The sequence below is a fragment of the Patagioenas fasciata genome, chromosome 23 (genome assembly GCF_037038585.1).
Source record: "Patagioenas fasciata isolate bPatFas1 chromosome 23, bPatFas1.hap1, whole genome shotgun sequence".
In the NCBI taxonomy this organism is placed as follows: Eukaryota; Metazoa; Chordata; class Aves; order Columbiformes; family Columbidae; genus Patagioenas; species Patagioenas fasciata.
This window is the reverse complement of record NC_092542.1, coordinates 4,549,935-4,566,831: the sequence shown is the minus strand read 5'-3', so window position 1 is coordinate 4,566,831 and position 16,897 is coordinate 4,549,935. Positions and strand designations below refer to the sequence as shown.

At 44.4% G+C, this 16,897-nt stretch overlaps 1 protein-coding gene across 2 annotated transcripts in view; it reads right to left on the bottom strand.

Annotated features, from left to right (window-relative positions):
- Positions 1-16,897, bottom strand: part of PRDM2 (PR/SET domain 2) — a 48,517-nt gene that overhangs the window by 3,639 nt on the left and 27,981 nt on the right. Inside the window, exons 7-9 of one of the 2 annotated variants that reach the window (XM_065854963.2) lie at positions 16,431-16,538; positions 11,237-15,596; positions 266-401 (exon numbers count right to left, since the gene is read on the bottom strand). In XM_065854963.2, the coding sequence (XP_065711035.2) occupies positions 293-401; positions 11,237-15,596; positions 16,431-16,538 (4,577 nt within the window). In that variant the 3' untranslated portion in view covers positions 266-292. Of the gene's footprint in view, positions 1-265; positions 402-7,207; positions 8,740-11,236; positions 15,597-16,430; positions 16,539-16,897 lie in introns of those variants that run through there. The other variant, XM_065854964.2, reaches the window with a different exon arrangement.

Sequence of the window (16,897 nt, the reverse complement as noted above, 5' to 3'; positions counted from 1 at the left end):
TCACCATTACCTTTATACAAGTAAATATAACGTCCATTAGCTTTACATTGGTATGAAGGAGGTGATTATTACAGGTGGGGAAATGAAGCAGTAGAAGACAGTATCTTGTTTAAAGTCAACCAACAGGAGATCAGCTCAGTTTTACCAGTAACACTGGACCAGATCATTAACCTATCAAAGCCCAAATAGCTTCATTACCCAGTTCGTCTCGCCAAAACCCCAGAGACACGCCAGCTCTGCGCATCCTCAGGTGCCATCGCCGTACCTGGTTCGCTTGGCCATGCGGATGAGTCTATTCCTTGAAGAACTGGGATGCTGCGCAGTTGGGTTTCTTACACTGCCTGGCGCTGGTGTTATGCGAGGAGGAGGAGGGACATCTAGAGGCCATGCGGAGCCTGTAACTGTACAAAGAGGCAGAAAACACTCAAAACGTGTTAGGGTACCGGGGCAAAAAATCCCCAGCCGAAGAAACCAAAACCAGAGACATGCTTTAGTGGCCCATAGGGGCTTTGGTAAGTGATGAGAAACCCTTCACTCCACTCACCCTGCAAGTACTGAGAGCCACTTCTCAAGGCAAGAGGGGCTTTTTGCCTTGTTCTGAACTTACCCTGCAAGTATTTAAGTAGCAAACAGACAATAGAAGTGGAAGCAGCGTCCAGCCCCCCACCCCACGTCCCAGCCAGAGACCCTCCAACAGACACACAAACCCAGTTACGTGAAGAGCGACTAGAAGAGCTACCATCTGTTTTCTCAGGACACTCCGTATCGGGTTTTAAATCACATACTTAAGGATAATACCCCATCTGCTCATTTTCCCCAGGGTGCAAGCCTGCGGGACACATTTGCCGCAGCAGCGAGCGCTGCGGTGTCTGTACATGATACATTATCTCACTTCAAATTCTAAACTAAGTCCAAGAATCCCAAAGTGAAAAGCAGAGATTTTAAGTGACAGCGTTACACCCCTGCCGATGGTGATTTCGAGAGAAAACATCATTCAAAGCAAAGGCAGCGGAAAGACTCATGTCATGTTTGAACATACAAACTGCAAATGTATACCCCGGCTAAACTTCCTTACACCAAAAGATTACAAAAAGTTCCTGTTTGTTATTAAATTCAGCCCCTTTTGGGATCTTGCACGTACTTGTAGCTCCTTGGGGCGTTCAGACACGTCTGCTCCCCCGCGCCCCGTACGTGCGGTGATCACGTACCCACCCCTGCGCAAACCCTTCACACGTCCAACCAGACACAACCGCTCATGTTCTTCCAAGGGAACAGCTTTTGAAATATCATTTCATTACCTAACAACACACCTAAGAGAAGCTAAAAGTTCGGGTTTCCTGTGGGTTATTTTAAAAGTTCAATATACCCCTTTTCAAGGAGATTTCGGTTATTGTTCGCCCTCACATACAGATTTTGTTGTGCAGTGTAACTGCCGGTTAGACAAAGAAGTGCAAAATTTTCCATTGCAACAGAAAAACAAAACCACAGAAATGTAGAGAAGCAAGAAATTCGATTATTTCCCTATTACAATTTGTGGTTGAAATCATCTGCTAAAGTTCTGTTATTGTTCTATGTAAATTGTGCTCTCCAGCCCTTGTGAATTGAACACTGAAGCATCCGTCTCGTGCGCAAGATTCACAAAGTGGCGATGAGGGACTCAACAAAAGCCACATTTTCTTGTCCCATATAAGGACTGTTACCAAGGGGAACTGAAGAACATCCAAAATAAGTTCAGTTTGCTTGGCTTCACTTCTTCACTACAACTAGAAGAGATAAATTTGAGTTTCTTTTTATTTAGAATGTTTCCATTTAAGCGACGCTTAACGTCAAAAAATGATGATTTGTAAAGGTTCTTGGATAATGCGTAACATCTGCGTGTTATTGCACGCAATGCGCCAATGCCTAGATCCTGTGGGAAACCTTAACTAAAAGCCTCGAATCTAAAAGAGACAAAGCGAGAAAATCTGACCAACATTTCCAAACGCACACCCCTTGTCCTCCCCAGAACAACACGCTCTTCACCCCCTCCTTTCATCTGGTTTTAAAGCTAATAGGTCATTGGCTCGTTATTCAGAAGTTCGGGATTAGAGGACCGAGATAAAAAGGGGTTGTTTTTCTAGCTAGAAATGGAAATCGAGTTCTTAATGGAGTTTTACTGTTGCCGCTCCCCCCTGCTCTCAATTAACCGCGCACGGAAACCGCCCAGCAAAGCATCAACAGCGACGTTTGCTCTACCAAAGCGGTTCAGAAATCAGCGCAATGACATTAAACCGAAGTGGGTCGAGAACTTGGATTTACGGAGCCTGTTTCAAGACCTGCAGGGACGTCCTGGTGTTTGAGGAGGAACTCACGGCGTTTGCAGGCTCGGAGGGGCTGGGGAGCTGGAACACCCCACAAAGAGGTCTTGCTGTTGCTATTTCTAGCGCTGTCACTTTGCACCTGCTCTCGCCATCACCCGTGCTGGGGTCACTGGAGACCGGCAAGAGAAAAGGAATCATTGAGCAGGCTGTGCCGACGCTGCCGTGCAATAGGGGTTGAATGGGGAGCGCCAAGGGGGCTGCACACCCAGCAAACCCCCTGTGCTTGCAAACCCCCACCATGCACATACTGTGCTTGCAAGAAAAAAAGCACAGCAATCAAATGTTAGGCAACAGGAAGGACTCACCTACGCTGTTTTCTCTGCCAAGTAGGATTTTTAAGTTAGGATAAGGTTTTGGTAAATATTAGCCAGTCTATAAATTCAATCTAAACCAAAAGTTTCAACGATGCTATTTTTTCACATGTAGACAGGGCCCAAAGCGCTCGCTTTTGACTGAAAGCACAGCCCAACAAGAGACAAACCACTGAACTTGGTGAGACTTGCTACAATAAATTCACTAAGGTTGTACAGTCTCCCATCCTTAGATCTGACGGTGGTTTATGGTGTGAGTCAGGACCAGAATCCCCGTTTTTCAGATGCAGAACTGAGTCAGAAAGAAAGTGATTTGCCCAGGAAATCCGCAGTCTGAACTGGGGCAGGAACCGAGAGCAAGGTTCCCCTGTCAGACTGAGCTACTGTCCCCAGGTTAAACGGAATACTTAGGAAATTTCACCTTGTCTGTCTAAATCCAATTCCTACCTCCAGACGCCCTCCCAGGCCACCGAGCCTTGAAACAAGCAGCACAAACTAGAACGCAAGTGAAAATTCCAGCTCCTGGCGCACACCCTCCCCTCTGACATTCTCCAAATACATCAGGTATTTTCAATGCAAATTCCCTTGTCTCCTACCACACTTGTGCCGTGAACATTCTTCCAGCGCTGAGTTTCGCTCACTAAAAATGCCCCAGAAAAGGCACGTTACTGTGGGAATGGACTGAACCGATACGGTTGTGGTCACGCCGGTGAAATTCAGTGAAGAATCATCCCGCGCGTGATAAAACATTCAGGTAATTTGGGTTCACATTTGAACCCAAATCAAAGCGTGTTTTTCTTGCAGGGCTTATACATCTGTGCTCCTAACCGAAAAAACCCCCATGCATATGGTCCAAAATCTCAGCCCCAGGCGCACACACTCCAACAGAGTTCGGAACAGGCACATTTTCTATCCAAAGTGTTCACTCCTCCTAAATAAAACACAGACTGAGTCCTAAAATAATTCACTGCCTGCAAAAAAAACCCAAAAAGATAAAAAGGTGTGGATGATTAAAGGCAAATTCCTGGCTTTGCAGGACTAGGCGAGGTAATTTTACAGGCCAGAAGGCAAGTGAGAGCGCTTGGGGGTAAATGAGATTGCTGGGCGCTCTGCTCCCAGGCAGAGCTAAACCATGTGTTGCTAACCTCAGTGGCATGTGCTCTCTTGCACCAGCATATTGCCTAATGAGAAAATAAACACACAAAACAAGGGCTTGGAAAAACATCAAGCACCAATTATATGATTTTTTTTTCAAGTGAAACAAAATATTTAGCAAAAAGGCTTGTGGATAGAATGTTGTTGAGGAGGATGCAGAGTCCTGCCTCTCTGTATGAAAACTGGGGGAGCAGCAGAGAGCAAAAAGGATCTTAATGTGCTGGACTATTGCGAGATGTAAGTGTGTTTATTTATGAAAGCAGTAAAAAAAGCTGGAACACGTCGGGCTTTTATCTCACAATCATGTGATGCTAAAGGACAGAATGTGAATATTATGATTTTATGGTCAGGCCTTTCATGAATCTAAACTGGAAAAACCTGTTGGTGCAACCCTTGGTGTTGTCGGCGTTCGAGGTGCCGAGCAGCACTGAATCACAGGGCTTCCAAGAACTTCAGAGCAGCATCGCTGCCCCGCAGTAACACAGAAACCGTTTCATGCACATGCTCTGGAGTTCAAGTTCCTCCATTGCTGACCTGGTTCCAGCCCCAGGAAATCCCGCTTCGGACCACGATTAACTGCAGTGACCAACGGCCGAATCGCCACCGAGAACGGTTGGAAAAACTCTCAGGCCGTGTCTGCAGCTCATCTGGGGAACGACCTCACGTTCCTGGATCAATATCATCCTACTTGATTAGATCTTCCAAAGCAACTGGTGACCTGAAGTAGCCACTTCAAAGGGATTCATCACTGATGGCTACTGAGCTCTTTTGGAAGATCAGTCTCCTGGATGCTGCTTCCAAATGGAGCTGAAAGACATTATTAGTCACTTTAGGAACTCTTGGTCTAGATCTATACATTTAGATGAACAGTATCAGGTCAGCAATTTATCTTCCTGCCCTTTTAAGGAAGCCCAGAGCATTGTGCAAGCCAAAAGGTGCACAATGTTGGATTAAAACCAGCAGTACTTAAGGTCATTCACAAGCTATTTGTCTGTCACAGGCTATCACTTGCACCTCAGCTTCTTGAACCTGACTCCAGGAAGAGCTGGAACTGGCCCCGTGGTTTTGGAAATGAGGTCACAAAGCTCTGTAAGCGAAGGGAGTGCTACTCGTTTCTATATTTGAAATGGAAAATTGACACATCACGTTGTCAGGATCCAGCTTGCTGTGACATCTCCCTCGAGAAAACCATCGGGAACAAAACCAGAACACTTTCAATAAAAGGCTCACAATACGAAATGCCGACAGAACATCGTAGCAGACACAGCAGCTCAGTCCCAGCGCAGGTACCTCACACAAAGGGCAGAAACCACCACACACGGGGCCTGGCCCATCACTGGACCATCCTGCAACGCCTCAGGCCAAACACATGTAAGACATCTCTGATATAAGCTGGTTTTAAACCCTTCTAGCAAACTGGATCATGGGGGAAAAGAAAAAAAAAAAGGTAAACAGAATCACAGAATGTCAGGGATTGACATTCACCCTTTAGATATTTGTAAACATTAATGAGGTCACCCCTCAGTCTCCTCCTCTCCAGCTCCAGAGCCCCAGCTCCCTCAGCCTTTCCTCACACGGGAGATGCTCCACTCCCTTCAGCATCTTGGTGGCTGCGCTGGACTCTCTGCAGCAGTTCCCTGTCCTTCTGGAACTGAGGGGCCACAACTGGACACAATATTCCAGGTGTGGCCTCCCCAGGGCAGAGCAGAGGGGCAGGAGAACCTCTCTGACCTACTGACCACCCCCTTCTAACCCACCCCAGGTACCATTGGCCTTCCTGGCCACAAGGGCCCAGTGCTGGCTCATGGTCACCCTGCTGTTCCCAGGACCCCCAGGTCCCTTTCCCTACACTGCTCTCTAATAGCTCATTCCCCAACTTACACTGGAACCTGGGGTTGTTCCTACCCAGATTCAAGACTCTACACTTGCCCTTGTTCTGTTTCATTACATTTTTCCCTGCCCAGCTCTCCAGCCTGTCCAGGTCTCTGATGGCAGCACAGCTTCCAGTGTCAGCCACTCTTCCCAGCTTGGTGTCATCAGCAAACTTGCTGACAGTCACTCTATTCCCTCATCCAAATCATTGATGAATATATTGAATAATATCGGCCCCAGCACTGACCCCTGAGGCACTGCACTGGATCCAGGCCTCAACTGGACTCTGCCCATTGACCACGACTCTCTGGCTTCTTCCCTTCAGCCAGTTCGCAGTCCCCCTCACTACCCCGTCTATCACGCTGTGATAGATCTCATTGCAGTATTGCTGTTTTCATTAAACTGACACGGTGTTTGATCTTGACCAGCGTGTCAGCCTCTGTAAACAGGACAAGTTTAATTGTTTTCATTGCCTGTTTGGATGGGTTTCAAAAGATGTCAGCACTTTCTGGGCATCGTTACAGCTTTATTGTTGCGTTTAGATCGTCAAGAGGCAGTTAGAAAAGCCACAAAGATTCAATTATGCAGATGAGATGCAATAGGAACTAGAAGAGCTGTACATTTTCTGCCTGTGGTGAGCAGCCTATTTAGGAAAGACACTTCTGTGATGATTAGGGCTCGTTTTGGAACAGATCTGCATCCCATAGCACATCACCTGCGAACACGGGTGAACCAGGGTCGGGACATAACAGGATTTAACAGCCCAGCAGAGAAACTGTAAAGAAAACGGCAACAGGATTTCTGCCATAATATTAAGGAACTAGGGAAGGAACAGGGTTTATTTATGTGCAGCTTTGTACCAGATTTTCCCTATCTGTTCCAATTCAGGGAAAACTTTGTTATGGAGAGAATAACGCCCAGGGAATGACCTGTCACATGAGAAAATACACTGGGAGCTCCTGTCAAAGAATCGTACTCAGACAGAAGCATTAATTTGAATAGACAACTACAGAAAGTATTAAAAGGCTACTGGATTAGTAGTGAATATGCTAAGAAATGGGTCACTGTGATAGTGCCCGTCGTAGCGATGGTTCATTGTTCCATCCCATGTCACACTACCATGGACACAGATGCCGCCAGCTCCACTGCAGGGGACAGAATGAACATCTCGGTGCTGGAATTTAACATCCCCAAACTCTTTACATGTATTTGTTTACATTAAACTATTCCACGAGTTTAAAGCATATAAAATTAGAACATCATAATATCAGAAAAAGCTGAAGACGTGTGCAATTTTAATTAGAATAGTTTAAATTTCCTGTGCCCACAATTAAAAGAAACAAAAATATCTAAGACTAACTCCAAAGCGTCAAATTGGTACAAACTCATTTCCGTGAACTGGGTGTAGACAAGGAGAGGATGCAAGCAGACTTAATTCCTTCTAGATGTACATTGTTCCCTTTGCCCTGGTACATCTGGTTTCCATACAAAAGGCGAGTTTCCCACAAGTTTTCCAAAAGTTTGCTTTATTGGTTACAGTTATAGAAAATGTGTCATGATGGTTCCATCTAGTTGGTCATTAAGTGCTTGCAACACCACAGACTCTAATACATCTCAGGCTTGGGTGATGTTTGAAGAGGGATTATTTTCTTCCAGCATGAAATACAGTTGCTTACCTGCATTTACAGGCTCTCCAGCGTTCGAAAGCAACGACAACCCCGCTTTTATGTCAAATTGTAACTTTTAATGTTTGCATTAGAATAGTCTTTATATCACTCTCCAATAGAAGAAACAATATAACTAACAGCAAACTTTAATACAGGAACATGCTCCAAGATTAACAACCCAAAAGGAAAACAAAATGAAATTGATGTAAAATGTAAATCACATATAGTACAATTGAAGTGTCCAAAACAATTTAAATAATTTTAAATATTTTATTTTTTTTTTAAACTTGCTACAAATGCTTTATACAATATTTCAACAGAAAGTCCCCATAACAGAAATGTAACAAAATGGGAATGATAGTGAAAGTGAAAGTGGCACAAATTCACCAAACAAGTATTAAACTACAAATTTTAAGAGGTAGATTACTTTTTAAGTCAAGAACAAAAAAGAAAAGGGGTGGCTGGATAAAGAAACAAGTCACGTCCCATCAGTTCCGTCGTTAACCTCGAAAGCTCCATGAACACATGACAAACGGTATTTCCATTAAAACTGTTATGAACAACAGACCAATTTGCTGTCTTAAGTTATTAGAAGTGTACGACCTTTTAGAGTAATTATATATTTAACTTTCAAAATATACAGGTACGTAGTCCTGGTCTAGCCTTCTTATCGATAAAAAGATACACTGCATTCATTATATATATGGTATTTAGAAATCGATATCAGTATCTCACCGCTATATAAAGTTTCATTTGCATGTATAAATAGGAATTTGGAAAAATCCATAAAACATCCCAACAAGGCTTTTTCCCGCTGTGTGCTGGACATCTAAAAGACTCAGAAAGTGAGGAAGAGGTGGGAAGAAAAGAGGTCGGGCTCTACCCATTCGCTTTGACAAAAGGCTTTAAGAGACTTCATACGTGACAACAGCACCGAGTGCAGCAACATCTGTTGTCCCTGAATCTCCACTGAGTTATTGACCAAACGAAGGAACCTGCTTTGCCACAGACACCCGGGACAAACCAGGACCTGCGCAAACACCACAGCAAAAGCTTTGCTTGAGTTAATCGCACCATTTCTTTTGATGGTTTCACAGGTTTGGTTTTTAATAGTACCCTTTCTCTTCTATCTGAATCATCCTGTAGCCCAGCGCATGTGTCAGACACGAAATAAAAAATCTCTACCCGCCACTGAATCTTAGCAAGAAGCCCGCAGGCAATTTTAGGATTCTGAGTCAGCTGCAGCTGGTTTCGCAAGCTTGCTGGATTTCACATCCATTGGCGTAGTGCTTATCCTAAGTGGACCATGCAACAGCTCTACCATGGCATTAAAGGATTTGTTTGTTTGTTTGGTTTGGTTTTTACAGGAGATTCCTAGAAAATAAAAAACAAAAACTGAAGATAAATGACAAAACCAAGTCTTTGTGAACGGAGTATGCTTACACAGAGAAACTGAGAGGTGAGAAACAACCCTGGAGACAAGTATTATATGAAGCAAGTCTTGAAAAAATATGAAGATTTCCTGGGAAAAGATAAAACCAACAGTGCGACATAGCACAGAACCAAAGTCAGCCTCACAGAATCCCATAATGTCAGGGGTTGGAAGGGACCTGGAAAGCTCATCCAGTGCAATCCCCCCAGGGAGCAGGAACACCCAGATGAGGTTACACAGGAAGGGGTCCAGGCGGACATCATCCATCCACCTCATACGTCCTCATAAAAGTCAATGAGGTTGGTCAAGCACGACTTCCCCTTGGTGAAGCCATGTTGACTGCCCCTAATGACCCTCTTCTCCCTGATGTGCCTTGAGATGGCACCAAGGAGAAGTCGTTCCATCAGTTTCCCAGGGATGGAGGTGAGGCTGACCGGTCTACAGTTACCCGGGTCCTCCTTCTCGCCCTTTTTGAAGACTGGAGTGACATTTGGTTTCCTCCAGTCCTCAAGCACCTCTCCCGTTTCCCAACACTTGGCAAAGATGATGGAGAGCGGTCCAGCAGTGACCTCAGCCAGCTCCCTCAGCACCCATGGGCGCATCCCATCCGGACCCATGGATTTATGGATGTCCAGATTGCCTGACTGCTCTTTAACCCAGTCCTCATCAACCCAGGCAAACTCCTCCATTGTCCTGCCTTCCTCTGGGGCCTCAGCAGTGCGAGGCTCCTCAGGACAACCTCCTGTAGAGCAGACAGAGACGAAGAAGGCATTCAGTAACTCTGCCTTCTCTGTATCTGCTGTCACCAGGGCACCCACCTCGTTCATCAGTGGGCCTACATTGCCTCTGCTGTTAGTTTTATCTGCCACGTATTGGAAAAAACTCTTCCTGTTGTCCTTGACCCTGCTCACCAGGTTTAATTCTAAGGAGGCCTTAGCTTTCCTAGTTGCCTCCCTACACCCTCTGACAACAGCCTTATATTCTCCCCAGGTGGCCAGCCCCTCCTTCCATGACCTAGAAACTCTCCTCTTCCACTTGAGCACACCCAGCAGTTCCCTGTTTAACCACGCAGGTCTCCTGGCTCCCTTCCTTGATTTCCTACATGTCGGGATGCTCTGATCTTGTGCCCGGTAGAAACAGTCCCTGAACACTCACCAACTATCTTGGGCCCCTTTATCTTCAAGCAGCCTTGCCCATGGGATTTCCCCCAGCAATTGCCTGAAAAGGCCAAAGTTTCCCCTGCTGAAATCCAGGGTTGCAATTCTGCTCGCTATCCTGCTCCTGCCACAGGAGATCCTGAACTCCATCATCTCATGGTCGCTGCAACCAAGGCAGCCCTCAACCTTTACCGCTTCAACCAGACCCTCCTTGGTAGTGAGGATGAGGTCCAGCAGTGCACCTCTTCTAGACGGCTCCTCCACCCTTTGCATCAGAAGTTATCATCAAGGCACTGGAGGAACCTCCTAGACTGTGGCTGCCGGCCGAGTAGTCCTTCCAACAAACAGCAGGGAAGTTAACTAACTCTTCATTACCAGTGAGCTTTGTGCAAGTTAATCAATAAATCAGACACCTATTTCCAAGACATTCTTGGAAAGCTCCATTTCAATATCACCACCGGAATCCTATGGGCAGCCAGGGCAGGAACATGCTAATAAAGTCATAACAGTTTGCAAAATATCCTGTTGATTTGCGAGACTACATGAAGACAGAAGTGGGGACTCAGGCACGTAGATTAAGGTTTTATTTATTTATTGAGGTATTACCCTTTCCTGTGATTAAAATGCTTCTTGTCAAAAAGAAACAGAACTTTAATTATAAAATTTGTTTATACTGAAACATAAGAGTGTGATACTTCTAACAAATTTACACGTTCATATAATTTTTCTTACAAGGCTATTTCCCTTATATTAAGTATTTAATGATCTGACTCAATTAGTATGTACATACATTTCTGAAGTATTTGGTCATGGCTTTTTTTATATGATATGCAGAGCACGCTTTCTATCAAAAGACCAACAATGCGAGTTATTTTAGTGAATAAAAAACGCAGTCACGATTTTTAGCTTAGCAAACCATCGAGAATGATTTGGGGCCACCGTACACGTTAGATATCAAATACAAGGTCACCGTCTCCAATAACATCAAGTTTAATGACGTTAAGTTTATTTGCACTTGGGCACTGACATTTTTTTCCAGAGTTTTCAATTCAGTTTATAACGAAAGCCACTCTCTGTACAAACTACGTGTTATTTCATGACAAAATGCATCAAGTATGTACATCGTACCCCAGCATCACTGAGCTACTTAACCACGGTCGAGGAAACGCAACCTTTTTTTTTTAATTTAAGTATGAGAAATTCGAAAACAAAGATGAAGAAAATCGGCAAAACAGCAAGCAACGCGCTCCTGTGTTGCTTCAACTTCAAATTAAATGCTTACCTGAAATCTTTTAGCTCTTGCTTTGTACTTTCGTCTCTTTTGTTTTCCGCCGCCTCCGCGTTTGCTGCCTGCTGCAGGCTCCGGGTGATCGGCCCTCCGATCCTCTCGTGAGACTTGACAGCGAACCTGTCTGCCTTTTTCTTACTCGCCACAGCAGATTTACTTGGCAAAACCGCTTTATTATTCCTTTGTATTCTGACGTGCAATTTCCGGGACACTTTGCTCGAGATTCCAGAGGAATTGTTCTTAGCGACCACCTTAGTTTTTTTCCCATCAACGTGGGACATTCGGGACACTCTCACAGGACTAGAGTTCCGCAACGACGAAGAGGAATTTGGCTTTTTAGAGCGAATCGAAGACACAAATTTCACGTTTTGTTTGGATTTGAAGGACGCGGAGGGCAGCTGGAGCTGTGCGGGTCCCGAGGTCCGCGCTCTGGTCTTGCCCAAGTGGGGCTGCATGCTCTGCATTTTGATTTCTGCATCCGCCGTTCTCCTGCGCAGGCCGTTGCCTTTTTCGCTGCTTGCGGGCGAAGGAGAACTTGCACTTTTTTTTGAGTTCTTTTTAGAGGAGGGAGAGATGGGTTTTTTGGGACAGCTGTACGATGCGTGCTTATTCAAACTCCCAATATAAGTAAACTCTCTGTTACAGTAGGGGCAGATGTGAGAGTCTGACTCGGACGGATTATTTTTCAGCTCTGCCTTCTGCTGGGCAGATTTCTTTTTTTGCAAGATAGCCTTCTGGACAAGCTGGTTTTTCTTTTTCAATGCACTTATTTTCAGTTTATTTGAAGACATTTTGCTAATCTCAACATTGAAATTAAGTCTTTTGGGCTGACCCATTCGCCTGAAGGCGTTCTTTCCAGGGCCGGCTATGACAACCATGCCATTCTTTGGCTGCACCGTTTGTTTCAGTGGTACTGGATTCTTTTTAGGTGTGTATCTCTTTTTGTCACTGGCAGATGCACAGGCCAGTATGTGTTTGTGTAACTCAGGCATGTTATCAACACTCTTACCGCATTTTGTGCATCGAATGGCAGTAGTAAAAGTCTGTGGAATATTGTGGGTTGTGAAGTTTGTTGCAGTAACCCCAATACCCATAGGATTCCGGTGGTGATATTGAAATGGAGGTGGTTTAAAGCTTGGGTAGTGTTGATTGAGGCCCATACGAACATCTGGATCTTTCGATTTGACTCCAGATGCCATTATTTTTATAGTAGTATAAAGCTCTTCAGAGGAATCATTCAGATCTTCATCGTCCTCCTCTTTAGAAGGTTCCAAAGCATCTTTGGGCAGGCTCTGCATGTGCTCCACATTGGCCTTACTAGGGTCTGTAAAATTCTGGGGTCTCAAAGTCCCACTTTCAAACTGATGATGTGTGCACTCCTTGTCTGGATGGAGATCCCGCTGATGCTGTTGCAAATTGCACAAAAAAGCAAATTCCTTTTTACAGATGGAGCAAACAAAGATGTTTCCTACTCCGTGAAGCAGAAAGCGATGTTCCGACAAGTCCGTTTTATCCCTAAAAAGCTGTACACAGAATTCACATTTGAAGGGCCATTCTTCAGCATGAATGGATAAATGCTTCGTTAGGTCTTTAATAGAAAGAAAAGGTGATTCACAGACATTGCACACAAAGCTTTTATTGAATGTTTCCTGCACTACTGATTCACTTGAAGTATGAGGATCTTCTCTTGCTTTCTGTTGCTCATTTTCAGCTTCTTCCTGTTTTATTATCGGGAGAGTATTTTCCAGATTATCAGCAGAGGAAACAACAGAAGAAACTACAGAGAGAGGAGGTGGAGATGGAGATGACGAAGATGAAGAGGAGGAGAAAGAGGAGGAAGAGGAGGACGAAGATGAAGAAGAGAGTGTGGGAGGACCAGGTGAAGCAGCAGAAATAAGAGGTTCAACAGAAGGAACGGGAGATGGAGAAGGAGAAACCGTGGGTGAAAGAACTGGCAGTGGGGACTGGGTAGTAGTGTTAGAAAGAGGAGATGGGCAGGAAGAAGTGTTAGTGGCACTGGCAGAGACATCGGGAATAGGTAACGGCATCGTCGGAAGAAGGGAAGGAGGCGATGTAGCAACGGTTAGGACAGGTGGGCAGGGCGGAGGGGAAGGAGGGTTGGTTGGCGTTAACAAAGGAGGCAGCTGGCACATGGAAGGCACAGCAGCCACCTGCGGCACAGGGGAAACTGAGGAACTGAGGGGCTGAGTGTCAAGAGAAGATGCAGAGAGAGCGGGATCCACGTCAGGGTCAGCCTGAGGCTCCAGGGGTTTGCTTGGGCTCGCGCTCCTGCTCACAGCAAGCGCGCTGTCTGTGGCTGCATCCGTTCCGTTGTACTCATTCAGCAGAACCTTCTGTAACATGCGAGTGGTTGGTTTCTTCTTTTTAACACCACTACAGGTTGGTTGTATGGAATTTTCCTTGTATTCCCTAATTTCGGCATCACTGCAAGGCTTCTTATGCACGCTTAAATCTAAAACAGATTCCCAGGGAACCTGATTCTTATTTTTGACATCGGACCTCTGTTTCATGCCACTAGATAAATCCAGTGGCTGCTGGTTGCACACGCTGCCAAAAGTCGGAGCTGCTGTCCAGTCTTTTGACATTTTATAGTCTTCAAAGCACAGAGTGCTCAAAGTCTCTTTTTCCTCCCTTCCAGTCAAGTTCCAAGCAGGTGAGTTGCCGTGGCTTTCAAACTTTGGCATTTTTGAACTCCGAATGTTATCATTCCACACAGTTTTTCCCTCACCTGATTTGACAAAGTCTCGAAGAACTGGACTGTGCTGGGGAGAACTGGGAGGAGAGCTGGTCCTTCTTTTAAATCTACTGGAAACTGGAGGCAAAATAGGGGACGATGTAACAGAAGGTCCTAGTTTAGGGATTTCACTTGGAGTCATCTTCTTACTGTCCTGCGTCTGAAGAAGCTGTTTTAATTTTGATGACAAATAAACACCTTTTTCTTTATGAAAAGGTAGGCTTTCTGTTGAAATGCTAAGGGGAAGATTTAAAGAACTAGTAGGAGTTACGGGTTCTGGGTCTACTTCAGTTTTTATTTTTGGTATGAGAGGAGGGCTGGCAGTTCTTCTCTTTTTGGATTCATTGCTCCCACTGCTGGTGGGTTCCTTGGGAGGTTCATTCACATGTGTTTGTGTCACCTTTAAATTCGGGGAGATTTCCACCGTAACTGGACTGATTATACAATTTAGGCCATACAAGTCTGCAGAGTTGGACTCCATCTGAATCACATCACAATTGCTAGTGCTGCTGTTGGACTGAATTTTGCCATCAATATAATAATTTAAATTTTCAGAGATATTGCTGGAAATATCCATGATATAGACATCGTCTACTTCGCCTTCCTCTTCAATTTCTGTACTTGCTATGTACACGCTCTGGACTGGAGGGGCCTGCTCAGTCTGAAGCGGTGGCTCTTCAGTGAAAAATCCTTTTCTTCTGACACCTTTGGGAATAAGATGACGCTCGTGAACCCTACGCTGGTGCCTCCGCATGTTGGTGTGAGTTCCAAAAACCTTTTTGCAGTATTTGCACGGGTGCAATTCTTTGGGTTCCTTATTTTCCTCAGCAAAAGCAGAGTTTGACATTTCTTGGGAAACCTTCTCAGAATCCAAGGCAACAGAGTCTTGCACAAGACTGGAAACATTCAGATCATCTTTCAGACCATCATCCACAATCACTTGGTTATCAGCAACATTATCCAAGTGTTGTGATGACGTCAGTGTTAGGAACGGTTTCCTTTTTGGCCCTGCTTCGTGGCGTCGCTCATGTCTTCGCCTGTTAATTTGAGTACCAAAGGCTTTCCCACAGTATCGACACTTGAAGGCATGGTTGAAAGTAGAGATGTGGATGTGCATGTGGCGTTCGAGCCCTTGCTTTGTTGTAAACTTCCTCTCACAATGCTGACAGGGAAACATGAACATTTCCTGAACATCACCATTTGATTCACCTCTTGCTTTTGGAACTTTCACAACAAGCTTTTTCTTTGGAGAGCTTTCTGGAGATTCTTCTGACGTACTCTTTTGTTCTTCCAGAGAGTCTAACTTTTCTTCACATATCAAAGGCATTTCAGCATGGTCTTTAGGCATATTGATATCTTCTATCTCCTCTTCATCTTCCTCCTCTTCATCATCCTCCTCTTCATCATCATCTAAGTCATCTGATGCACAGTTTATTGCTTCTCCTTGTTTGTCTTCTGTCACCATTTGTGGTTCACTGGTGGGACTGGGGACCATCAGCTTTGGAAGCACCTCTTGATTTACCATTTCCTGAATCACAGCTGTTTGCTCCAGGGACAGCACAGCAGAAACAGAAGGTGTTTCATCTTCCTCTTTATGACCTGACACAGAAAGTATGAAAAGAAAAGCATGAGACATTTTTACCAAACACTTAAAGTGTTTAAAGCACCTTAAAGTGTCTAAAGCGCACTTAAAGCGTCAAAGGACCCTTCTTCTGCCTTTTCCTCTAACACAACATATCCAACATCCATGACTCAACACTGCTGTGATTCAGTACTGAGAGTAAAACTCTATCCAGAAATCTCCTTTCTGGAACTCCAGCAAGGTGTAGGCAACTGCCCATACTTAACAAAGAATCTTTGGACTGAACATTGTGGCCAAGAAACCCCAACCAGCCCGAAGAGCAGTGGGACATTTCAGGGCAGACTTCGGAACGTTTCAGGAAACCTCCAAGAAATTTTCACTGACTTTTCTTCCTGTGAATACATGTCAGAGAAGTCCTGCAATACATATAAAGTAGACAGGAAGCCTGTCGAGCCAATTTTGGATTTTGACTATTTTCCCCACATTATTAACATCCTTCCCATTCCTTATATCCGATTTTCTTGCAGCCATTGCCTGAGTGGCTATTCCTGCACTCCTGAACCAGAGCCCACATGCATCTCATTGACTTCATTTTAGAATAAAGACCTTGCTGTTCTGTTCTCAGGAGTTTGGATTTATATCTAGATTTATAAGTAAGCTTGTTTTTCCTGTTATCAGAGCTACATGCTTAATGACATACTTCTCATATCCAAGTTCCTTACTAAAAGTTTTGGTAAACTATATAAACACGTACACCTTGCTACACTAACATGCTAACATATTAAACGTGACCACAAGTGGCCTTTGATTCAAAGAGACAGAAGGAGGAAGTCAGATACTTGAGAACTCACCCTCTTTAGAATCCCTCATATCTGCAGGAGAGTCCAAAACAGCCTTTTTCTGGTTTGTATCCACTGCCTTCTTTCCCTTGTTTTTACCTTCCTGAGTCTTTTTCTTTCCTAGGGAAAAACAAGGAACATTGATTATTCTTGTCCAATAATTTTTAGTTTTCCTATCTGAGTGGCACAAACTAAAACAGCCCGCTTTGGAACATAACCCATTTCTGTAGAAATCCTGTTTTCCTGAGGAATACAAAAGATAGATCAATAAAAAAAATATAGAGTTCAGACAAGGCAGTAAGTCTCTGTAGAGCTCAGAAGAAATGAAAATTAAAGATAACAATGAGTTTCTAAAAACCTAAGACTCCAAAATACTTTCTCTCAAAGCAAGAACAGACGACAACAGAAATGTGTTTTCCAGAGTTAACAAGTTCACATCATACAGTTACCCAATACCTTCGTATGGCTATTAAATTACC